This window comes from Manacus vitellinus, unplaced genomic scaffold (genome assembly GCF_001715985.3).
Source record: "Manacus vitellinus isolate BGI_N305 unplaced genomic scaffold, ASM171598v3 scaffold_5_pilon, whole genome shotgun sequence".
In the NCBI taxonomy this organism is placed as follows: Eukaryota; Metazoa; Chordata; class Aves; order Passeriformes; family Pipridae; genus Manacus; species Manacus vitellinus.
The window spans coordinates 13,789,368-13,814,594 of NW_021940682.1; the positions used below are offsets into that span (position 1 = coordinate 13,789,368).

General features: G+C 41.0%; 2 protein-coding genes across 2 annotated transcripts in view; one reads left to right on the top strand and one right to left on the bottom strand.

Moving 5' to 3' along the window:
- The first annotated feature begins 38 nt into the window (after positions 1-38).
- FBXO7 (F-box protein 7) lies at positions 39-10,444 on the top strand. Its single transcript, XM_029963405.1, has 9 exons — positions 39-76; positions 1,078-1,390; positions 2,379-2,606; positions 3,957-4,098; positions 5,181-5,264; positions 6,355-6,447; positions 7,391-7,567; positions 8,218-8,255; positions 8,609-10,444. Exons 1-9 carry the CDS (start codon positions 39-41, stop codon positions 9,011-9,013), a joined length of 1,518 nt encoding a protein of 505 aa, XP_029819265.1. The 3' UTR covers positions 9,014-10,444.
- A 528-nt stretch (positions 10,445-10,972) lies between these two features.
- SYN3 (synapsin III) overlaps positions 10,973-25,227 on the bottom strand; it is a 177,508-nt gene continuing 163,253 nt past the window's right edge. Inside the window, exons 11-14 of the mRNA XM_008924225.3 lie at positions 23,420-23,554; positions 18,415-18,499; positions 16,647-16,941; positions 10,973-15,145 (exon numbers count right to left, since the gene is read on the bottom strand). Of these exons, the coding sequence (XP_008922473.3) occupies positions 15,013-15,145; positions 16,647-16,941; positions 18,415-18,499; positions 23,420-23,554 (648 nt within the window). The 3' untranslated portion in view covers positions 10,973-15,012. The remainder of the gene's footprint in view (positions 15,146-16,646; positions 16,942-18,414; positions 18,500-23,419; positions 23,555-25,227) is intronic.

Genomic DNA, 25,227 nt, shown 5'->3' on the forward strand with positions numbered 1-25,227 from the left:
AAGGGGAGAGCAAAACTTCGGGCGTGCTCGGCTGCGAAATGCGAATCCGCAACTCAGTCAGAGCTGACCGGGGTTTGTGCGTGGCCCTTACGTTACACCGGGGGTGCAGGGTGTCAGTTTTACAGTTCCCTCAGGCTTCCTGGAGAGTCCCCGGGTTTAAATTTCGTAAACGTTTTATCTGTGAAGAACTCACGGCATACTCTGTAGGAGAGTGAAGTCTGCAGAACCAATTTAAGAATCGCCTACAAAAGGGAATTTTTCTGGCGGTGGCTGAAGGGTTTGTACCGCAAACCTCTAATTAGGTCCGATGTACTGGTGTTTCACTGGTGATTCACGTGTGACGTGGGCAGGAGAAATCTGAAGTTGCTGCTTGTCTTGCTACAGTGGGTGTATTTTAGGGTAGCTGCTTCCCTGCTAACCAGTTTCGTTTCTATTTATTTTTTTTTCATCCGTGCTTACCCTGAAGCATCTTATCTTATTACCCTCATTTGCGACTACCATCCTGTAGGACAGCTGCTGATCTTTGAAAGTAATGTTATGCTTCATGAGAAAGCAAGATGGTTGAGTCTTCAGCAGTATTTGTTTTTAAATAATCTCAACCACTAGTTTATTTTAAGCTTGTTTCCCTAGGTGTGATATCTTCGAATTTGAAGGGCATTTGTTTGCTTTTGCTTGTAACTTTTTTATGAGAAATTTCTGTAAATGAAGTTTTATCTACCAAGCAGCTACAGTTGCTTAAAATGTACCTAGAGAGAAACATGGGGGGAAATAATTTCATACATTTTTTTTGCCCTCACTCTTTCTCTAATACGTAGCTCATTATTAATGGATTAAACCCCATGGCATAGTACTATTGTAATACAGAGTATGCATTTCTAACTATAGAGTCATGGAATCATTAAGGTTGGAAAAGACCTCCAGGATCATCAAGTCCAGTCTTTGTCTGATCACCACCATGTCAGCTGAACCATAGCACTAAGTGCCATGTCCAGGCATATATACCTCTGTATGCAGTTACCCAGTTGCAGCCAACCATGTTTCCTTACTTTTGTTTTTTTTTTTACTTTTATTTTTCAGTTCTGATACCAAGTTTTCAATAACATTGAACAGAAAAGATGCTCTCACAGAGGATCAGAAGACCTTAGCTTCGTACGGGATTGTTTCTGGTGATTTGATATGCTTACTTCTAGAAGAAGCAGATGGGCAACCCAGCCTACCTCCTCCTCCTCCTTCTGCTCCTACTCCTCCTCCTCCCCCACTTCAGAATGGTCGTGAGCCGTCCACCTTGACCCCCAACAACAGCGAGGCAAACAGTCCAAAAGAAGAAGGGCAGAATGAGCAATCTGACAACCAGAAAGCTCAGGGGGAAGTTCAAAAGAGTGATGAGAGGGTAAGTAGATGAGAATTGTCCTGTACAGCACAAGGCAAAAAAGAAGGTATGTTGTTGTGTCAATTACTGTACTCTACAGGAGAGAGTCTCTTCAGAATATTTGGCTCCTAATACCTGTCCAGTGTTTATCCAGTTATTTGAATGGAAATTTGTCTCTCTACATTGTATATTACCTGTGGCACAGAAGCTAATTCAGAGAGCCTAAAGTGTTTTAGATCTGATGTTTTTACAGGAGTGAATGTTTTTGCTGGAACATGCACTTTTCCTAAGGAAATTAGGATTATGTTTCTTACCTGCCTCAGCGCTGTCTTCTTGAGGAAACTGATTGTAGGTACTGAGCAGTTGCAACAGGCACTGCCTGTTGGAATTGGGCTCTTATTTTTTCCTTTCATGACCTTTCCCTTTCTACTTTTTTATTTTTGTAATGTGTCTGTAGTTTTGTCAGATAACTTAATAACATGGTATGATTTTTGTAGAAGAAAGGAAGTTACAATAAAGCCACAGTCCTCCTTAAGTGACAGCAGATGCACTCCATGGATTTTTTTTCCCTGCTGTTTAGGCCTGTTGTGTTTGTTGACAGTCCCAGCTACCATTTTGGTTACTTGCCATGCATGTTGGCTAAGTTCAAATTAATGGTGATACTACAGTGATTAAATTATTCCTGTGTATGTTGCAAAAATTCTAATTCTGAAGATTTAATATAGTATTACCATGTTGTCTTCAATTTGTGTATGCAATAAAATGACAGATCCTTTAATGAAGCACTTGTATTATAAAGATTAAAAGATACAGAGGTTATGTATATAATCCCAGTCTCCATCTGGAATGCTGGAAAATGGAGGTGTAATGAATCTTATATGTACAACTTGTATGGGAAATCATGGGAAATGGAATAAGCAAAATATTGATGTAAAATATTGGTGTAAAGTATTGATGTATACAGAGGTGTAATTTTCTGAACAAAGTTATTTTTTGCTTTCTCCTGAAGGCAGGATCCAGCTTAGAATTTCCTTCTGGATTAGTCCCAGAAGATGTTGACCTGGAAGAAGGTACAGGCTCCTATCCCTCGGAACCCATGCTGTGCAGTGAAGCTGCTGATGGTGAAATACCCCATTCCTTGGAGATGCTCTACCTTTCTGCTGAGTGTACTAGTGCCACTGATGCCTTGATTGTTCTGGTTCATCTGCTCATGATGGAGACAGGCTATGTACCTCAGGTAGGTAGATGCACAAGCAAATAGAAATTTCTTGGCCAGTGTGAGAAAGCTATGGAATATTATGGGAGTGTGTAATACAAGATCCATCTGAGGATCTGCTTCTGCATTGTATATGTGAGTTGGCAGCAGGGGCTGCTGAAGTTCCAGCTTCTCTGATTTCCCTGACCAGTAATTCTTTGGGCTAAAGACTAGAGCAGATTTTAGGTGCAAGAGAAAAGACCTGTCCCTGTGTTTCTTTTGGTCCTCAGCCTCCCTAGGACCCAGCTGATAACCTTCTGTTTCTACTTTATGCTCTTGAGCATGTGTAGATGTGCTTAAATTGTAGCACTTCATCAAAGTACTGCCTTAAGTGTCAGTGTCATCTCAATGGTAGCCTGCTCAAGTGGTGCTTAGCAAGGCCTAGGTCTGCCAAAATATTGTCTCCAATTCAATATGAACTTCAGCTAAGTGTTGTTAGGGTTTGGTTCCACTAATCTGTAGAGGTATTGTACTTGAGCACCTATGGCAATACCTCTGTGCCATGTGTGAATTCACTTTTTCCCTTCCATTTGCATTTAATATTTACTCATAAGTGGCTGAACATGCAGAAGAAGACTTGATGTGAGGAAAGGTGTTTAAATTCCCATATTTTTTTCTTGCAGTGAGGCTAACTAAGCACATGTGGTTATCTGGTTGACCAATACCAATTTAATAAATCTGCTAAGTTTATTACATCCCATAATTTGAAATACTACCTGAAGAATACATTTACCACTGGGAAGAAAGTTTGTTTATGTCAGTGAGCAGGCTCGGAAGTAGGGAAGACAATTGCTTTACAGATTTAAGAGGAAAGAATCTACTTATACTTGTGGTTATGTCATATCCACCCCCTGGGATTCCATCTGAGCCTTTTCATACTGAAGTTGAAAGAAAAACTGTTAGTTGACTCAAATTTTCAGATTAACTTCAAACTATGATTCTTACAACCCTGTCAGATATTGTAAGTTCACAGAAAAGGTGCAACATGTTTTTTGTGCAGCAAATTAATGTACGTGCAGGAGCTATTGGAATGCTGGAATGGGTGACAGAATGAAGCATGTATCTCAAAGAAATAGGTGTGAGTGATCACTGAAAAACCTTTCCTGTCAGGACAAAAAATTACTAAACTTCACCTTATATTTACTCTTCTGGGGAAAATAGTGTATAATCACACATACTCATAATCACTGTGTCATAATGTGCATTACAACTGACCCAAGAGTTGAATTGCAAACATCATTCTGCAATTTCTTAACTTTTAGTCCTTTTCTTACCCCTCAGCATTGGTACACTGCTAAAGTGTGACAGTGTGTTACCTCTTTGCATTTTTAGGGGACAGAAGCCAAGGCAGTCTCTATGCCAGAGAAATGGAGGGGGAATGGTGTTTATAAGCTACAGTACACACATCCCCTTTGCGAGGAAGGTTCTGCTGGTTTGACTTGTGTGCCTCTGGGAGATCTTGTTGCTATTAATGGTGAGTCAGTAAAATTTTTATCTTGGATGCACATTGCTAAGTATCACCATTGTTTAGCAAGAGAAAACTTATATGCACTTCTGTGAGGTAAGTTTTGAGCTGCACCTTTATTACTTGGGTTGCTGAGGTGCAGGAGATGCCACTTCCTGGTGCTGAATACTCGTGGCATTTCTGGTGTCTGTGTTAACTGTTTGTCTCCCTCTAATTATAACAGATCAGTCCTTAGGAGATTCAGCTGGTCTTTTCACAACAATGTTTTAGAAATTTTTTGTGTCTCATTTCATATGAACTTTGATATACATTGCCAGACATGAAAAGAAGTAGATCTGCTCCAGCTACAGTATTGTGTCTTATGTTCTTTGCTAGACTTAAAACTTCCAGACTATGTATTCTTTAGCTCTGATGTATAATCCTTCTGTAGTACACTAACTGTGATCTCAAAAATTGTTTTTAGTTTAAGACATTCAGACCAGAAAAATTATAGAAGTCTATTTTTTTGAAGCAACTTCCGTATCACTTGATGGGTTTTTTGAGATTTTTTTTGTCTTTTTTTTCCTTTCTATTCTTTATTTTATTTAGTATTTGAGTAATTCCACATTTTTGTGGAAACAATATTAAATTGGGACTTGGTTCTAATTTTAATCTTCGATTAAATCTTTTATGTTTCTGTGTAAAACTTGTAACTGATTTTGCCAATTTGTATAAGCACACATGTTTTCTCAGAACCTGTATGTATTGTGATCAGATGTTTTAACCAAGTTGGGTTAAGGTTAGATTTAGGACAGTGTTATAGCTGCCATGCATAGAGTGTTCATAAAGTAAACTTCTGTGTTACATCTCTTTTCATGTGATAGAATTGTTGAAGGTAATGCTTGGTTGCTGCTTTGTTATTTTAAATGCCTTTTTTTTTTTTAAAGTTTTTATTTGTCTACCTGCTTGCTATAGTTGGGTATTTTCCTTCTGGGTTCTAGTAAGGGAGGAAAGTAAAACATCTCTAAAGAGTAAAGCAGTAATGAAGTGGTCTTTGTCATCTCTCAGCATGTTTTAAGTTTTGAAGTGTCTTTTTTTTTTTATATTTGCAGCAACATTAAAAATCAACAACGAGATTAAAAGTGTTAAGAGGATCCAGCTATTGCCAGCATCCTTTGTTTCCTTTCAGGACCCAGGTATGGTTGAGCTATGATACTCATAGTAGTAAACTGAAAAGTAAAGAATTGACACAGTGGGTAAAAAGATGCTTTAGTATAGCACCAAATAGGTACAGAATAGCAAAAAAGAATAAAAATGTAGTTACCATTTAGATTAGTCATAACTTTGTGGTAAAAGGAATTCAGAGTGTAGCCATTTATTCATATTTTATGAAAACAAATTGTATTTCTTGGATTAAGTGTTAGAAAAGAACCTTGCAAAGTCCAATTTATCCTTTGGCCCCTATGCCTGTAATTTATGAGGTCCTAAGTGTGTGTGGATCTCTGGGACAGCAGTGCTGGAAAATACCCCTTTCTGCCTGACAGCTCAGGGCTTCAGAGGCTGGTGGTACCTACACTCTTGTTGTGGCACTGTAATGGTTAAATTCTTTTTGTCAGAAAACATGTGCTGGCCACATAGGTTTCTCCAGAGTGCCAAAACTGGAGGGAAGACTAAGTCAAGGAAGCAGAGAAGGGCAGATTGATGTGGATCCTTGTGAGCACAGGCCTGACTAGTGTTTTGTTCTCTGAAGTAGATGAGCTGCTTTATTGGCAGTTGAGACTGACTTGATGTCCTACGATATGTTCTGAGTAGTCCCAGTCACTGGTGTATAAGTCTAATTGAAGAAGAACTGAGTACTGAAATGTATCCAATATAACAGTAGAGTCTTCTGGCTCTCCTTTCTTCAGAGAACAGAATGCATAACCACTTCTGTCAGAAAAATTATTATTTCAGGCATTTAGAACACAGCTGTATGTTACACATGAGCTTTGTAATCTGACAAAGGAGTCTCTGGCAGCTTGAGAGTCGGTTTGTTTCTGGATAACTCAAGTCTTCCCCTTACCTGTGCTTTTTAAGGCCAAAGGGAAAGCTGAGCCTGACCATGGAAATGGTCTCTAGTTGCCAATGACTGACTTGTTGCAAGCAAGTTAACACTGTAGCTGCAGACCTGCTCCCATCGAGATCACAAGCAGCTTAGAGTTCTGCTTACAAGAAAACTGTAATTCTCATATAATTTTTGCATTATAAGCTTTTGAAGTTAAGCTTTTTACCTCTCTTCTTTGATAGAGAAGGTTGCAGGTGTTTACAAAGACCTTCAGAAGTTATCCCGTCTCTTTAAAGACCAGCTGGTTTACTCTCTCCTGGCTGCTGCCCGACAAGGTGAGAGAAAATATTTATGTTAGAGATGATACGTAATTTGTGAGGATGGAAGGGAGGGGGTCTATCAAAAACCTTGAAGGAAAAGTGTTAGAAACAGCTTCTCAGTGATGGCTATATAAAAAATAAGCATAAAGTAATATATATATTCTAAAGAAATTATATTGATCTTTGTAACTGAGAAAATATTAATATAATTCTAGTTTTAATTTTTCATTGCTCTAGTCTCAATTCAGAGACTGAAATGGAGTGGCTGTTTTTCACGCTTAATGATGAGAAAATCATACCATAATATTTTTGTAGCAGTAGTTCTATAGTTTTGAACTATTTCTTTGTCAATACAGAAAAATTTGTATAGCATCATATTTGGAAGTCTAACCTCAGTAATGATCTTGTCAGTAACTGTTCATTGAGGGCTTGGAAGGGATGTTAGGAAGTAACCCAAGCTGGTGTTTGTGAGGCAGTAGGAAGCCAGGCTGTCCCTGCATAGTTACTGCTGTAAAAGGTCTCAGCTTTGTGTTCTGAAGACTATTCAATGGAATTCCCTCTAGACTTCAGTGCAGGAAGGTTTTATGTGAAGCATGTGCTCTGTACTTAATGTGTATTTTGCAGACTCATGAAATTGGGCAGGTCTTTTTTCCTTTACATATTCTTTTGTTCTGTAGCCTATAAATAAAGTTAGATGTTTGGGATGTTTCTTAGGCGCAGTGGTCAGTATAAAGTGTCATTTGCCCTATTTCGTGCACTCTATAGGTGTACTTAGAGTTGCAAGAGGTCTGTTTTGCAAGAAGTCACATCACAGTAGTTGCTGAGAAAAGTGGTGCAACTCAGGTACGAAGGAGAGAGGATTTAAGGGAAAGATTATGATGTTCTTTCTTTCTTTTAGGGTCTTTAGAGATAAACTCCACACCACTTAAGTGATACTTCTGTTTTCTTCACTGTGTAGCTCTGAACTTGCCAGATGTGTTTGGGTTAGTGGTCCTTCCTCTTGAGCTCAAGCTTCGGATTTTCAGGCTTCTAGATGTCCGTTCACTCATCTCTCTCTCTGCTGTTTGCCGTGATCTTTACACAGCTTCAAATGACCAGCTTCTGTGGAGGTTTATGTATCTGCGGGATTTCCGAGGTAATGTCGAGGCACATCTTTCTCTAATTGCTTCATGTTAACAGAGGGATTAGGTGTGACAGATTTTGATAAGAGGCTCCTCAGGCAACCGGTAATGTTATTTAAACACTCTGAGGAAATGCAGTGCAGTTGGTCAGCTGTAATTCAGGTGGATGCACAGTGTTAAGTCAGGAAAATTGCTGACAATCTTCTGAGCCATTACTGGTGGACCATGTGGTTCTTCCCATTGTGTGGTGCAGGCCTTCCTTGTTTTCATCTGTTTCCTTTGCTACTCTGGTGTACTGGCTATTGCAGATATTAGGAAGTGGAGGGAGGATATATTCCTGCTACAATTTCTCACACAGGATTGAAGAAACAAAGGTAGTCAAGGGAAGTGCTGTCAGAAGGCACAGGTGGGGACAGTATTTCTGGGATTTCTCTACTTAGTACCATTTGGAGGTAATGCTTTACACAGAATGAGTGTGCAAGTAGATTACCTGTTAAATGGTCCTGGAGCTTTATATTTTTTAAGATGCATTATCTTTATGAAAGGATGTATTGACCAAATAGTGTTTTTTCCTGTCTTGATTATTCTGCAACTTCTGACAAACTCTGGGCACCTGTGGCACAAATGCTACTTGCTTTTCCTAATTTTTTCCTTCTCTTTGTAGATCCTATTGCAAGGCCTCGTGATACAGACTGGAAAGAAGTAGGTGGCTTTTTTATATAATCTCTCTGAGATGAGTCTAATTTGAGAATTAAGCACAGATTTTGGGAGGCAGTAATGAGTTAAATTTTAGTTTAAAAGTATGGCGTTCCATGTATGCATGTTCGTCGGAATAGGGGAAAGCAGCATCAACAAGTTACATGGTGTGTGCCTGAATTGTGGGTTAGAGATCTTCCAAAGATGCTGTGTCTGGGCTTTGGCAAGCAGGGGAGTTGCCGCTCTGGGTTTTCAGACTGGTGAGGAGCACTTTTTTGAGAAGTACCATAAAACTGAATACAACTGCTGAAGCTGGAACACTTACAGAGCTTTAAAATGCCTTCTTTTTCTGTCTGCAGCTATACAAGAAAAAGTTGAAACAGAAGAAGGAGGCCCTGAGATGGAGGCACATGATGTTTCTGCCCCCTATACCTCATCCAATCCCCTTTCATCCCAACCCATTCTATCCTAATCCCTTTCCTCCCAACCCATTCCCATCAAACCCAATCTATCCCCCAATGATCATTGGTGGAGAATATGATGAGAGACCAACACTTCCGTATGTTGGAGACCCAATTAACTCACTCATTCCTGGCCAGGGAGAAGCACCAGGTCAGTTTCCTCCATTCAGACCACCCTTTGACCCCATTGGTTCCTTGCCTGGAGCAAGCCCTACGCTTCCAGGACGAGCTGGTCCCAGTGACAGGTTTCCACCCAGACCCAGCCGGGGCCGCCCCATGGACATTCGCCGTGCGTTCATTTGATTGAGGCTTTTTCCTGCAGTGAGTTTTCTAGTCGCTGAGCTTGCTTCCTAACTGCAGGAGATTGCAAATCCCAGGCACTAACACCTGCCTTCTCTTCAGATTGTGTCAAGAACATGTGTGCATGGTAGTGTTCCAGCCAAAAAGGCTGTGTTTGTTTTGTGCTCTGGTAGTGCTGTACCACCTGGCACTCAGGTCTGTTTCACGAAGAGCTACAACTTAGAGCAGTTTGTTCTCCTTCCCCTCCTCCTTGCCCTTAGTTGTCTGTGAAGTGCTACTTACAGACCAGAAGGATACCGACCAAATACTTGCTGCATCAGATAAAGAGCACTTTAAATACAAACCCTATACTTGTCTGTCTTATTTGAAGAGTTTTACTAAATTTCCAGGAGAAATGATGATGTTTAAAATCTACCAGGCTAATTAATAATCTTTATTAACAAAAAAGTTACCATGTACCACATAGAACAGGATACTACCACTGTCATGGTAGATGTGTGTTCATGGATATTTTTGAATATGTTGTTTCCTTTTTCCTGTAATGTTTTATTAGGTAAAAAGCATTTTTGTATTGTTACTTAATGCACAAAGAATACAGGGAAGGAATTTTCTTTACAATAGAAGTATTAGAACACAAATGAATTCATTTTGCAAACAACTGAGTAAAGTCATGCTACAGTGCAACTCAGAAGTCTAAACAGAAGCAGAGCAACTTTACAAAGAATCAGCAGCAAAACTTTTGTCTTTCTCCTTGACTTTACAAATAAGGATCTGTAGTATATGGCTGCATTTACTGTGTGTGAACTAAAAGTGGTGCAAAAATGCATCTTCTCTCCCTGTCTGACTTAAGGAATTAAATAGGCTGACCTGGTTGCAGTGGAAATGGGGTCACAACAACATGAGAAGCAGAATGAATTCTCACTTCAGTTCAGTGAATTCCATTTAATTCCATTACTTAAGTATCAGATTATATCTTACCAAAAAGAAATGTATTGTAGCATGTTATGAGCACCTTTCAAGTATTGTCTTATTAACTAATGAGCAACTAACAAGACCACTGTTAAAGTCTCCTGATGAGATCTGCAGGCTGACACTGGAGCTCAATTAAAGGAAGACCAGAATGACTGAACTTTGCTAGAACTTTTAATTCCTTACCTATTTTTTAAGCTGATTGATCTCAGTGTTTCTATAAATGTAAATGGTACTGATGACTGTTGTGACAACTGATACTATTTTCTAAAACCTTTTTGAAATTCCAACAGTGGAAATGGAACGGCATTTCCTGTTAAATACAAACTCTTTAATCAGTAATACTTATGTGCTTTTTCAGGTGATATTTCAGTGACTCATCTTGTTTTGTATAAAATCAGCTGACTTCAGTAGGGTCAGGAAGTTTTGCCAAGTAAAATATAATACTTTATTTTGCTGTCAAAAGTTGTATTGCTTCTTTCTTCCCTTTTCTACTTCACAGCAACGAATTCCCTTCAATATCAAGATGATCCTTAACTTTCAGCATTTACCTACAGTGGTTGAATTGTCTTGTTCCAAAAGAATTTTCACAAGTGAAATTCATAGTCAGACCTCTGTAAAGAAGCTTACAGTGTTTCTCTATATTCCCTATAAAAAGGAAAAGGGAAATCTACACTGCGCTGGTCTTGCACCATCTTGTCCTTGTGATGAGTGCTTCAGCAATGAATACATAATATTCAGAAAAGGTTATACAAATTATTTTATCAGTTAAAGCTGTAACTTACCCTTTTCGTTTTTTTTTTCAAGTTATTCCTGGGAACAATGATCTCTGTGCATGTGAGATAAGTCAGTTTTGTGGTGCCAGTGGTACTCGCATGGCCATTGCCTTGGTGACAATTGCGGGACTTACCCTGCTGGCAGGCTGTGTCCTTCTCTGGAATTGGGCTCTGTCTACCCTGAAGACAGCCATGAAGTTATACTTCTGCCAGGCTGATGCCAGAGGTTCAGTTTATCCTGGATTTTGTCATTTGAATGTTTTTTTTTTTTTTGAAGACATGAACTCAGCCTTTTTACACATATACCACTAAAGGACCTGAAGATATTCCTCCCCATTTTTGTTGTCCTTCACATTGTAGTAAAGGTATTGTGAGCCAAAGATAAAGGAACCTGATTACCTGGAACTGTCAAGTTCCTTAAAGAGGAGTTCCTGTTATTCATAAAACAGGATATGAAATATAAAGTGAATATCTCGGGGCCAGCAGTATAAAATTAGAAGACAAAACAGAGGAAATACTTGAAAACTAGCTGCTTGCTTTGTTTATTTGCCAGCTCCTAAGTCAAGTGTGTGTGTGATTCCTGTTGTAAACTTCTATAAAAGAGAAGTCACAAAAGATGAAATGCCTGAAGATGGGCATTTCTTACCTGTACTATTCATCAGTACCCAACACTGTTAACGTTGCTACTAAGAGTCACTTGCAAATAAGGAACTATTTTCCTTGGCTTTTCTATTTATTGTTTTATCTTACTCATCAAACTTAGACCCAACCAGATGTGAAGCAGCTGAGCCATACACAGGGTGTAAAGTCTTATGTGGTTAGTGGAAGACAGTAAAGTACTCTGCATTTACAAGTAGGACTGCTGTTCTTCTGGACCTTAGCTTGCCTGGGAATGTAAATGACATTTCTCTTGAAATACCACACCTAGCTATGACAGGAAAATCAAGATGTTTCTCAGTTTGTATCTAAACAGCAAAATGGAAACTAATTTTCCAGGTGGTGGATATGGGTGGGTGTCATAGCTGCCTACCAGCTCCTTCTTGGGTTGGATCCAAATGCACAAACCTACTCATGCTTCCTGGCTTCCATGTGAAGAAAACTAAAGCAAACAAGACAAAAGAAAGCTCTGACCAGGTGTTCAGTTTTCACAACTGTGTGAGAAAGGTCCCAAGGCATGCTGTGGGGCTTGTCTGCCCTGTGATTTAAATGTAGCTTCTATTTACTAGTTTTTCTGTTGCCTTCTTACTGCCCCTAGCTCCAGCTGTTATATTTCGGTAGCTAAATACCTCTTGGGTATACCTTAGTTTTCCATTCATGTAAATGGAGAATATACCGCTTGTATTCCCTCTGTCTCTTTGTTGGAGTGTAGGGATTTTGGACTAGAAACCTGGCATCAAAGGTGACAACCTGAGGTTTGGATGATGCATTTGTGAATCTCCTGCTAGCCACAACATCTAGTATGTGAGCATCATAATTGTAGACTTGAGTTGTGCTGTTGGGACATTCATAGGACACAGCGTAGATTTTCATCATTTTAACTCAGGAAATCAACTCTCTGTTTTCATTAAAGCACTTCTATGAATAGAAATGAAGATGCTTTTCAGGAACTATGGGAATAACTAAGATAAGCTGACAATGCCTGTTGCTCGTACTTGTAGGTAGAAGGAGGGGAGATGCAATTCTGTTTGCTTGTCCCTGGAAAGGTGACAGCTGGGAGCTGTAGGCAAATTAAGATACTTGAGTCACTGTTAGGTATCAAGTCAGCAGTGCTGTCCTGTTACTGTGGTCCATTCGAGGACAGCCCTGCTGTGTTCAAATGCAGCATCAGCAAATGATCCAGCTGTTGTGGTTTCAGTGATGAACTGGGGTCGATTTATGGGGCTGTGTCATACTAGTCACTAGTTACTTTTTTTGTATATGTCGTGTTGGTAAGGGAGACATAAAGAGTTTCAGGGGATAGAACAGTTGAGGATTCTGGCAGTAAACTTTTATTTCTGACTCTGCATCTCTGGTGACCATTTAGTAGGGAAAGGCATTAAACCATGCTGAGGGAAGTGTTACAGAAGGAAATCCTCTCCCGCCAGCATTGTATTACCTCTTCTCCATATAGTGGAGCCTGTTAATCTGCTATTCTTGCCAGTGGGACCAGTCTTGCTCAAGCCCATTTGTCATGCTTTTATTGCTCCTGGAGACTCCAAAACATCAGGGACTGGTTTTTTTCTCAGACAATGACATGTATTTATGATGCTACATTGTAAACTGCTTAGCAAACCTTGAAGGACAACACAGAACTGGGGACAAAAATAACAACAGAAACAAATAATCAGAGAGTAAGGTGGTCCTGTAATACTGGCCTTGAGGTATAAATCATTGATCCAGATGTGTCTCTTGAGAGACTTCCAACCTGGAAAAGCTATGCTGTTACTTGCCATTATATGTGCAAAGGCCTGCTCAGGGGTAGGTCATACAAGGTCCAGATGACTGCATTGGATTTAGATGTTCATTACAGGTGCTATGCAGGAAGGATTTCCATGTTTGGCTTTATTCCCACCAGTGAATCATAAGATCCGAGATGGCAAATGCAGCTGTTGCTTTTGCTGTTTTGGGGATCTCCTGGTTTAAGTGACAGCAAAGATCTGTGCCATTGGCTGAGATATTTTTTTAACTTAAAACTTACTGACCTCCCTGGGCATTCCTAAGTATCATCATGGTGAAGTTGCTAAGGGAAGCACAAAGCCAAGTCTGGCCTTGAAGCTGTATTTTGAGGAGGTGGGATGAGGACTGACACCTGCATTAGGTATATTATAACCAGAGCTCACAGGGTGCAAGGGGGTTCTCACCTGGCAGAAATAGCTATAAATACATGGATTTACCCAGGGTGGATTTTTGCAATCATGAACATAGCTTGTGTCATTCCTGGGTTTCTTGATATCCAAGTTCTAGTATATGGGCACATACATGGCTTCATTCAGTGTTGCAGGCTTAGAGAAAAAGCACACTGGTGAAGATCCATCTCTGTCTTCTCTGGAAGAATAATTCTCAGAGATGGTTAGAGAGGACTAATACTTATTGTGACCAGCTTGGGGCAATCCCATACATGTCCTGCCATGGCTTGATGTCTCTGGATGGACCCAGCTCATCTTATTTGTGAAGTATAATTTTCCTGTTCTGTTGCAGGTTTGTCACCTTGCATTCATTTTGCATTCACCCCAGCGAAGTCAGTGGGAGTTCAGGGAGGGAGACAGGATTTCACTCCATATCTCTGTCCATTCGGTATTATGGAACACTCAGCACACAAGTATGTGCACTTCATCAGCTCTGCTATTAATTAGGCACGTTCCTGAGGGAAATGCTTAGCCAGATGTGACCAAGTCACCAAAGTGCTTGGAGTTTAGCTGGGTTTTGTCTGGAATTTGTGTGAACTGTGAATGTGAACTCTGGTGTTTTCAGGGGCAGGGGAAGAAGTTGTTTTTTATGTGGAAGACCCATTTCTCAGGTTATTTTTGAGCTAAGGCTACAGGGTTAGAACACAATGTTTTTCTCTCAGAACTTGGGGATCATGTGCAGGGGACATAAATGCAAGGCATGAAACAGAGATCTTTTATCTGCTATGAGCAGAGAGATCTGGAATAAACCAGGAGTCCATCTGGATGACCTGCTCATGTGATCTTTGGCGCTTACTGATGCCTGGTACCATATTTAACTTGGATGTAGTTTTGCTCTGAAAAGTGACCTTTTATGAAGTTGGTATCACGAAGTTCCACAGTTCTCTGTATTTCCATGCTCAAACATGCTCACTTTATCAGTCAATGAGTACTTATTCTTGACTCTGCCTTTGCATATGTGTTTCTGAAAGAAGCCCATGTTTTTTAGGTCAACCTTAACAAGAATTCAGTAATTGGAAGTTAGCAATTGTATTGACTATGTACAAATCAAAATAAAACCCAGTTTGCACTGTCATAACTGTGTCGACTCCACAGAAGTTAGCAAGAGTAAAATTGCTTTACAATTCAGTCATTTGAACAGATCTGATTATGCAGAAAAAACAATGAAGTAGTGACATTTTTATGCAGTCACTTTTCAGACTGTTATTAGAATATTTTCTTTGTATTAAAACAACTGTAGTTTTCTAAATTCCCTTTACCCAGGTGGTAGTTGTAAGTCGCTGGGTTCCACTGAGTATATTCCAGGATGACATCAGGTATGCTATTATGTAGAGTGAGGACTGACAAAAGCACAGATCCACCTGCAGAACTGTTAATCAGAAAACAGGCTAGCAAATGATTTCCTCAGGTTGCGGATGGTCTCAGCTTTTGCTTCATCTTCACTGGCATTTCCCCGCTGAGGTGATTCAGATATGCTGAAGGTGTTTGTCAGGGACTGCGATTTGCTGAAATGGAAAACAGAGTTCTGGCTCAGCAGGAGAAGGTGGTAATTCAAAGCTGGTTACTGATGCTTTGTGTTCCATCACACAGACAAATTCAAGAATAAAAGGAGAGGTTAGCAAGGATAATCTCCATGTGCTAAGACATCCAAGAATGGGGAGTTGGGAAAGGATGCGACATGGACAAGTGGCTCAATCCAGACTGGTAAGAGTTGATGAAAACATCTGACTAGAAGTATGCAACTGCCATTTGGTGCGGCCGTTGTGAGGAACTGTTAAGTAATTTCACTACTAATGCAGAAGAATGGATTCATACTGAAGGTCACCTGTCTCTCATCAGCTGTACTATAAATGATAGCCCTGTCCTTTCAGCTGTGAGAGCACAAGAGGTTTGGTAAGTTGGTAGCCATGTCCCCTGCAACGTGTGCATTTACCTGCCCTCCCTAGCCTGTGTGCTCTGACTGTCAGCTCTGTAATATAGGTCTTTTGGTTGGCCACACTGCTCCTGCTGGGTATGTACCTGCTAGTGTTTAACTTCAGGACTGTGTTTTTAAAGTAAATCTCCCAATTTTCCCTGCTACTGTGCTTAGTCAATGAGTGGTTTCTTCTGGTCAGTAATAGGTATCCACCACAAGACCAGACTCTGAAAACCAAGTACCTGAAATATGTATAGTGTGGTGACTGCATCCTTAACACCAACATTTTGATCCTTAAGTACACTTTTTTTGGTTTGTCTTGCTAATGTAAACATCATCACTGAAAGCCTATTCCAGAATATCACTCCTCTGATTCCTAGAAATTGTCTTCTCATTCCTAGCCTATATTTTGTTCTGGCCAGTTCATACCGATTTGCTCGTGTTAACTTTTTGTCAGCATCAGACTTTTTTTTGCCAATCTTTCCTGCCATGGTGCCAGCCAGATATGCTCTGTGAAGGGTGACAGCCAAGGCTGCTATCAGAGATCAACAATAATTCATTGGTGTGCTCTGCTCCAGAAGAGCACTTCAACATACAGTCACCATCTGGAGTTTCATATATATGAGGAGGGCCACTTCCCCTTACCCCCCCTCCCCTCCCTTTTTGCTACCAATTGCAAAAAATTGCCCAGAAAAGAAGCTGTGTAGCTCCTGCATTCAGGGAATAGTGAAGGAATGACTCCTGTTGAGCTTTCTGGGCCATATTGTGTTGTTTACAGCCTGTAAGGTGTGTACACCCTACTGGGAAGGCAGTGGCTGTGTTGATATGGCCAGGGTAGAGCACATGATTAACAATGAGCACAAGAACAAGAGGAAGAATGTGAATTCTTAGTGATGTCAAATACAACTTTTTCTTCCTGACAACAGGTCAATGGTGGCCCGTTATGCCCAGGGATATTTATATATACCTCTGAAGTCACTCACAGTTATGCAGGTCTTTGTCCCTGGTTACTTCTGCCTGACAACAGGTGATATGTTCTTCATGTCAGCTCAGGGTATCTACAGATAGTAGCAGGTTATCAGAGCACTTACTTCAGGTGTGGGTGTGGGGCAACTTGCTGTTTGGATGTTTCCGTCGGGCTTGGCTGGCTTGGAGCCCGGCCTTGGGCAGGAGGTCTAGGCTGCTGTGGAGGGAATGCGCCCGCCTTGGAAGCCTGGACTGGAGAGGACCCAGTTGCTGATCGGACTTGCTGTGGAGATCCAGGTGACCTTTGTTGAGGGGAAGTGGACAGAGGACTCTGGGGCTGCTGTCCTTGAGGAGAGAGCCGCTGCTGTGGAGGTACGTTTGTTCGCGTAGGCTGAGATCCTTGTGGCTGGCGTGGTCCACCTGAAAGGGACATGTAGACATAAATGTGAGGAAGTGCACGTGGTGGACAACAAGCATGAAACATCTATATGGAAGAACAGGTCTTGCTAAGGGGAGAGACTCTTCAGTTTAGCTTCATTGGGAAGAATGAGGAAAAACCTCTTTTATAGGCCTAAAATTGGTGTCATGCCCTCTTCTGTAGAGTTGTCCATTTTTCTATCTCCTTCAGCACTAAAGAAGACCCTCCACTCTCCCTGAAGGGAGTCACTTCAACCTGTTTTACTCTTCCATGTGTCTGGTATTTCTTTTTCTTGGTAAGCACATCCTGCTTGGGGAAGGAAGAGTCACTGGAGAACCAACTCCGTGGGAAATGAAAGCTAACTGGGCTGGTTTGGGTCACCAATCCCTTCATGGGCCCAGCAGTTTGATGTGAGACACTCCATCCTATCACCATCCATGCTGGAACTATCTGTTCCAGGTGGCTTCAACTGCACTGGTAGCAGACTCTCTGAAGAGGAAGTGGAAAACAATTGGATGTGACATGAGAAATTGCTGGACATGACAGATAACACTGTGAGAGCTTGACAAAAGTTACAGATAGTGTTGTGAGGGCTGGCCGGGTTTCACAGGTGGAATGGGGAGTTATGTGAGAAAAAACTTTACAGAGAATTGAAGGGGAGTACTGGAGACAGATGGGGAGCAGTATCCTGCAAGGCCAACAGCTCATATCAGTCATAGTATGTAATGCCAAGATTACATAGATGCATTTCATATCAGAAATACTGGATTTTGGATGCAGTAAAACTGTGACCAATGAGGAAAAGATAATTAGAGGTGGGTGTTAATCTGGTAGGAGGTTGGAGTGGAGAAAGGAAGGGATAAAGGTGGCAAAAATGAGGGTCTAATCAGTTATGTGAATTGAGTGGTTGGTATGACCTGGGTACCCACAGGGCAGCCCTGTGCTTCGTCACCTCAGAGTAAATCAGGACAATAAGTCAAACCTGTTGTTCTCACCAAGCCACAGAAGTCAAACCCGCTACTGCTGTCAGAAGGAGCTGGGAGTATACTCTTGTTGACATGGGAACACCTGAACAGATGGATCAAGGATCCTGACATCACCACATTGGTGTCTGTTCTAGGCCTGACAACACTAGCATCTCCCCATCACTTCTTAACACTTGTAGCTACTACAGCTTTGTGCAAACACAAATATACTCCATGCCCAGAATCCTACTCCAGTGCCAGTTCAAGTGGCCTCGTTTTGATGAGCTAAGTCCTACCAGGGATATCAAGTGGATCTGGTATCCAATTTTCATCCCACTTTTGAGCTGCTGTGGAATATGACAATATCTGCTTTAGCAGCACACTGAATTTGCTGCCTGTTTGACAGTGAATTGGAAAATGAGTGAAACCTTTGTCCTGATAGCTTTTGTTTAGAAGGCAAACTGATAGGACTCACAGTCATCACTGTCCTGGGAATCAAAGAACTTGTACCTTGGGGAGGAGGCCGTGGTTGTGACAGCTGTCCAAGCTGAGGTCCAGTCTGAGATTTCATTGACACCGGCTGAACTTGTGGAGGCTAGAGGAAAAAAAGCCATTCCAGTTAATACGGAGTCCCCAAAGAGAAGCCCTGAGGTAATACAGGAACTGTAGAGTCATGAAGTGTTCCTTAAATACACACATACACACATGCAGCATCTGGCTGGTAAAATCTCATGGGACTAAAATGGAGAGGTGAGTAATAAAGAACATAGAAGTTGTTTGCTCACAGGGAATAACAATGAAGTTACAGTTTAGAATGTTTTTTAGACAATTAGGAATTACCAAATGTATCTAGCCGGAGGGGGTCTCTCAGTCCCATCTCCCATTTTGGACAGTTGCCAGCACCAGATGTTCCAAAGAAAGGAGGGATGAACTATGGAAATGTCTATGGAGTAATCATCTCTTTACCCTAAGGGGTCTCCTCTTGATTGCTAATAAGCAAGGGCCAGCTTCAACCCTGAAACATGAAGCTTATTATCTGCTCTGCAAAACCTTTGCAACAGTTCCAGATATTTTGTTTTGATATTTATACCCAGACCCTTTGAATCTTGCTCAGCTCTCAGCCTCACTGTCTTTCCCATTTCTCGTCTCCATTTCTTGTTCTGAGTTTTGAGACTAGTTCTCACAGCCTGCCCCTGCTAGGCTATTCATTATTTTGCAAACCTTCACTGCCCTCTTTCTCTTTCACCTCCTTTCTAAAGCTAAGAGACTGAATCCCTTCAGTCCCTCCATGGGAATGTTTCCAAGCCCCTAATTGTTTTCATCACCAACTTCTCTTTCCCAGCTTTGTGATTCCTTCTGCAGATGCCAGAGGTGAGTCTGCTTACATTTTTCCAGATGAAGCAATATCTGTGTTGTCTGTATACGTTGCTTGTTCGTTTCTCCTGCATCCTAATTTTCTGCTTTTCCCTTGTCAACGCAAGCATAGGCTGAGCAATGGTTTTCATTAGCCTGTATGCGACAAAGACTTTCTCAAGGGAATGGCTAGTGCCACTTGAAAGATCTGCAGATTGTTTATGCTCTCCCTCTCTCTACCCCCAGTTTAGCTTACCATTCAGTCTTCCATATGGAGTTTCATTTGCTGTTGTTGTGGCTTAACATACATGGCTCTGTCAGATGTTCTTCACTGCCATTCCTGGTTCTGACTAACGAAAATAATTCGGTGCCATCTGCTCTTTCTTCTCTCTCACTGTTTAGTCTTTTTGACAGATATTTTAATAAACAGATTAAGCAACACAGAAAAGCTGCACAGAGGGCCAGTCCAAAGTTAACAAAAGTCTGAGTAATCCTATTGCACAAAACTGTTTATGAAAGCAGGGGAAGCTGGAGACAGATAGGCTGGTACATGCCGGATTATTTACATGGAGAACATCATGATAAAAGGGTCTTCAAGGCTCCTGGAAGGTCAGGAGAATGAGCTAAGTGATTCTGGAAATAGGAAGAAAGGTTTCGTAGTTGGAAACATTGAAATTAGTTTCAATGGACTAACATAAATGTGATGAGGTTGCCAGCCCATCTTTTACACTATTTATCTGGGACTTGCAAAGAGATGGGGGAGGAAAATCTGAAAATTTTCCATGGCCCCTAGTCCTACATAGCTTGGAACACTAGACCTTACCTTGGTGTTGGTGGAAATTTACTGTCTAAATGCTGTGAGACATCTTAATGCTATGACACATCCTGATTAGACCAGCTGAAGAGAGGGAATTAGATCTCACATTCACCTCTACAGCCTTTCCCTACAGCCAGTCAAGGCATCCCAGAGATGAAGGCAAAACAGGCTTTTGAAGCTCAGTGGTGAAGGGGTGAGAACCAGCACAAGGTCTTCTGCCTTTGGAAGAGAAACCATGAGGGGAAAGGCTGGTGGTGGATCAGAGAGGCAAGGGAAGAACCGTAGCTGTAACATGAAACCAGGTTTCAAGTTGTAGGCATGAAAACAAATTTGTTGTGAGCTCAACCAACCCATTTATCAACATGGCCAGGCTTAGTATCCCTGAAGAATCCCCTCTGCTGACTGTTTGCAAGAATTAAAATCTCCCATACTTGAGGTCAGCTTCCGCTTCACAATAAAACTTTGCCTTTTACCCCCCTCTGCTTTCTTTCTTTAATAGCTCTTGTCTATTACCTTGCCCAAGGCTTTTTTTTTTTACTAGCTACATTATTTTGACTGATTGCTTGTTATCTACAACTTTATGAAAGAATTCTCAAAGAACTGAGAGGAAAAGAATCAAAAGGAAATTAATGGGACATTTTTTCTTTGTAAAACTAATGTAGATATGTGTAGGTATTAAGCTGTGGTTCTGTTGGTTTATTAGTCTTCTGTATTCTTCTTTAAATTATCATTTGAGATAATTCATGAGGTCTATGACTTGTCTAAATTTTTCTAAATTACTCTTACAACTTTTAAAACACATATTTTGTATTTGTTGGACACCAATCCTCTGGAGCACTAACTGTTTCTAATGATATTGCATAGTTTTTTTTGGCAGCTTAGTCACTTCCTAACTTCAGTTTGTTGGACATAGCCATTTGGGGCTGGGGGCTTAAGAATTTTTAAAAATATTAGTCATCACTGATTTAATAACTGTTTTTGTTCTCTCCCCTGTCATTCTCATCAGGAAAAGCTATAACTAGGTAAAGAAGTTCCCTGCTTTCAGCATTTAAATTTACTAGTCACAACACTGTCCCTGATGCCTTTCTTTTCTCCCTTAACTTTGGATGATCCACAGAGCCCACCAATTCTTTGATAGGTTTCCATTTTCTGTTGAACTCTTGTTTCATTCTTCCCTCTATCTGCTCTTCAAAATCAATTTCTATCCTTTTTACATTTCCTTTTATTACTTGTATGGTGCTGCATAAAGGTCTTCTTAAATGTCAAATTTCCAAATTTAAAAGATTATTTTCCCCCCTGTTTGTCTTGAATGTCCTCTTTGTCACTTATCTCTTCAAGTTTATTTCCTCCATTCTTGGATCAGGAGCAGATCAGAAACGTATATATGTATGATGGAAAACAATGGTCTCTCAAATAGCATCCATACAGTTTTAATGCTAGGGAGTTGATTGATTTTCTTTTCTAACTGCTTGTGTCATACTCTTTCTGATATTGCATCTGTCCCTTGGACATCAAACCTAAGGGTACATATTAACTTTCTGAATTTGTACTTGGGTGTTTCTTAAGGCAAAGTCAAAGTTTTCTTTCCTCCCTCTGGATTGCTGTCCCACTGTGCTATTTGACTTGCTTCTTGATAGCTGTAGTCTCACATTGCTATGACTTGTTCCTTCTTCCATCTCTGTCAAAGCTGTGCACTCTATTTCATAATTTCTCAGGTGTTCTTGATCCAGAGACTAGTATAGAGAGGTCAAATTGCATAGGTATTCTATTCATGCCCATAGGATGTCCAAGAATTCATATTTCTATGTATTCAGTACTGCTGTCCTTATTTTCAGAATTGCTATTTATCTTCATTCTGTGGAAGTTTTCACCTGTATCTCTAGTTCTGCATCTCACTGGCCTCATATTTTATTATTTCTCTCTGCACATTTCTAACTGTTATAACATTATGTTAATTATTGCGTTGTGTGCAGTTTCTGCAATGTTTGTGGCACCAAGCTCTTTCTCTATAGCAAAACACTCTGGTTAACATGCTTGTGGGTTTGATTTTCTTGGTTATATATACAGATATTTTTAGGTTGTATTCCCAATGAAAACACTTTTCTTATTTGACTCTTCTATTTGACAACCTATCTCTCCAAGACCATTTGTTTTGTTCTTATTTTGGCCCTATTTTAGGTTTGTTGTAATCCAATCCAATACTGTACCGGTATATTAAGGACATAGAAAACAGATGTATCTGACCATGTTCTCAGTTTCTCTTGGTTTCCCCATACTCTTAGTTCATACACTCTATATCTTGGCTATTTCAGATGCCAGTTCTTGATTCCTCTTTGGCCAGAGTAAATGCTATCCCTTCTGTATCACTTTCCCTGCCTCAAAGCATTTTTAATGTCTATTAAATGTCTACTCCTTCACTCTAGCTAAAACCTTGAGTCACCTCGAATACCCTTCACGTGGGGACCTGGTTTAGCAGGAGTGGACTGTCATCTGACAAAGGCAGAGTGCCATAAAGTACTTTCTCCTATTTTTTTTGTCTCAAGTGGAAATGAAAATTGTACCAGTTGCAGTCAGTTTTATCCCTCAACCTTTTTACTCTCTTGTCTTTTCTACTGTACAGATTTGTTGTCCTCAAACCTTCATGCTTGTCCCCCTGCTAGATACTGAAAGAGGCGTTGCACATACACCTGGATACACAGGTTATGTTCTGGCGTGTTTCATTTGCGTGGAACTGCCACTGGGAAATGCAGCACTAAAATTAGATGCATTTGAAACTCAAAATGGGTGCACACGAGAAGCACTAAGGGGTCAGTTTAAATGCAAAAGTGACAGGGTCTTATACGAATTCAGCCTTCAAGCCTCCTCCTGAAGAAAGTCTGCAGTAAGTAGTAGAACAAGTCTTGGTGGAGATCCTCACTTTCTATTCTTGAAAGCACAGATTTTCATCAGGGGTGCAAAAACTGGAATGAAACCTATCCTCAGGGATGGTGTTAGATGGAAATGAAGTTGAGCGTTAGAAGAACCTTTAAAAATGTCTGATCTCAATATGAACCCATGAATTTAGCAAGTCCAAATATCTCGATGTATGGACATGCTACTGATGTGATGTCACACTTATATGGAAGGAGAGTAAGGGAGAGAGATGTGTTCCTCAGGGGCACCCACTTCAAAGAGTGTATGAGAGACTTCTGTGGAAGAGCAGGAGTCAGTCTGTCCCATACACTCCCATATGGGATTGTTCAACTCTCTGAGATGTCTGACTGCCTGACACCCTCAGCGAGGAGAGAGAGAGAGAAAAAAAAGTTCGGGAAATAACTTGGCCACAAGGTCTCTATTCACTCATACCCAAGGCCTCAGCGGTGATGGTGTAGATCCAGCAGAGATGACAAGCTGAGTCATTTTGGAAACAACCAGATCAGCTATAAGCTGTCTGTCTTCTTCTATGTGCTCCCCAATCAGGGGCATTGAGCTGTCCATCACCTGCCACAGAAGATAAAAACAACAGTTAGTAAGGAGGTTTCCTGCCGGCAGATGCCTGTTTCAACTCACCTCTCACATTAACCTGTTTTGTGTCTCCACATCCTTGCCAACACCTGTAGTCACCCCTCTCCTCGTGCTGAAGCATGCTTGACTTCTCCAGGCATGGAATTTCACTTAGGGTTTTTTGAAAATAGCATGTACTTCCCCCAGCTCTCCATCTTCCTTCCCTTTACAACTTGGAAGCCAAGCCAAGACTTCTGATGGCTGGAGGCTTTCTAAATCAACTAAATACAAACTTTTTCTTTCACATGTCCTGGGGAGATGTCTCTGATGGATGAGGTCTCTCTGGTATTTTCCCACAGTGTTTGGGGGTGACATTGCAGCTGAAAGGGCCACAGGAGAAGGGAACCAACATGTGCTGAAGCCTGGGGAGATGAGAGCAACAGGGACTGGAGGAAACCAGGAAACATTTGGGGTTAATCAACACAAAGCACTGCACCCTGAGAAGGGAAATAAACACCACAGATGTGTAGTGAATAGGATGTCACCAAAACACACCCAGTGCAGGAAAGTAAACTTTTTCTCTGCTTGTTCTCTTGATATTGCTGCAATACAACTGCTTACCAAGCAAGTTCTACAACTGTGCTGGGGAAAGTGGGAAGCAAGACTGTGGGGATGGGGGAAGGAAAACTGTCAAAGGGTCTTTGAGGTAAGAAATGGCCTGACAACAATAATAATGAAAGCAGAGCAGACCCTCAGCTGTATTGCAGCCCTGAACAAAATTTTCAGCAGTTCATCATAAATCAAGTGCTTTGCAAGCATTAGCTAAATCCCACAGGAAGAACTGTACTATGATGAAGTTAAGGTTCAGCTGGAGTAAATATAATAGTACCAAAATATCAGGGTTGGAAGAGTTTATTTTATTTTGCTTTTATTTTTAAAGCAAACATTAAAACCCCTGAAAATGCAAAGTTAAAGGATGCATTGCTTAAGAAAAGCACTGACTCACACTCAGATAACAGTCCACAGAAATGGACTCCACCCTAGCAAACTGCAAGAGTCCACTCTTGGAGGGAAACAGAAAGTTTTGCTCCCTCATTTTTTTAGATTTCAAGAAGAGGAAATCAGTGAGGTTAGTTCTCTGAGTTTGTATTCTGCTCTTTTCTTGCAGAATAATAGTTTTGATTAATTTCTATATGTGTCTTTTTTGAACATTGGAGAAGCTACCTAGGAATTTTTAACTGGGGTACACATGAAGAGTGGGTCGATGTTTATATCCATGGCCTACTTGGCCCACGGGGTGAAAGAAGGAGGTTAGAAAATTATATGGCAGTGTTCAGCTAAATACACACTGTGGCTTTTCCTTCCAATATTCACTTAGCTGTTTTTCCATTAAGAAATCAGGTGGGTAATGTGAAGTTTCCTAGCAGTGTCAGGGAATGGCCTGAGTCTCACTAGCCAAGGGTTCCGGGGGGCCCTCCATCAGGCTGCTGCGCAGTTTTCCCTCCTGTCCAATCCTGTCTTAAAGGAAAATTTGGCAGTCCCTGTTCCCGAGTGAGAAGAGAGGTCTCCCATCTCCCTGCAGCGTGCCGTGCGAGGGACCCGTGTGGCCACTAGATGATGCCGTTACCCTGCCAAGAGTCAGGCGAGCCGAGCTCCCTGCTCCCACCCGC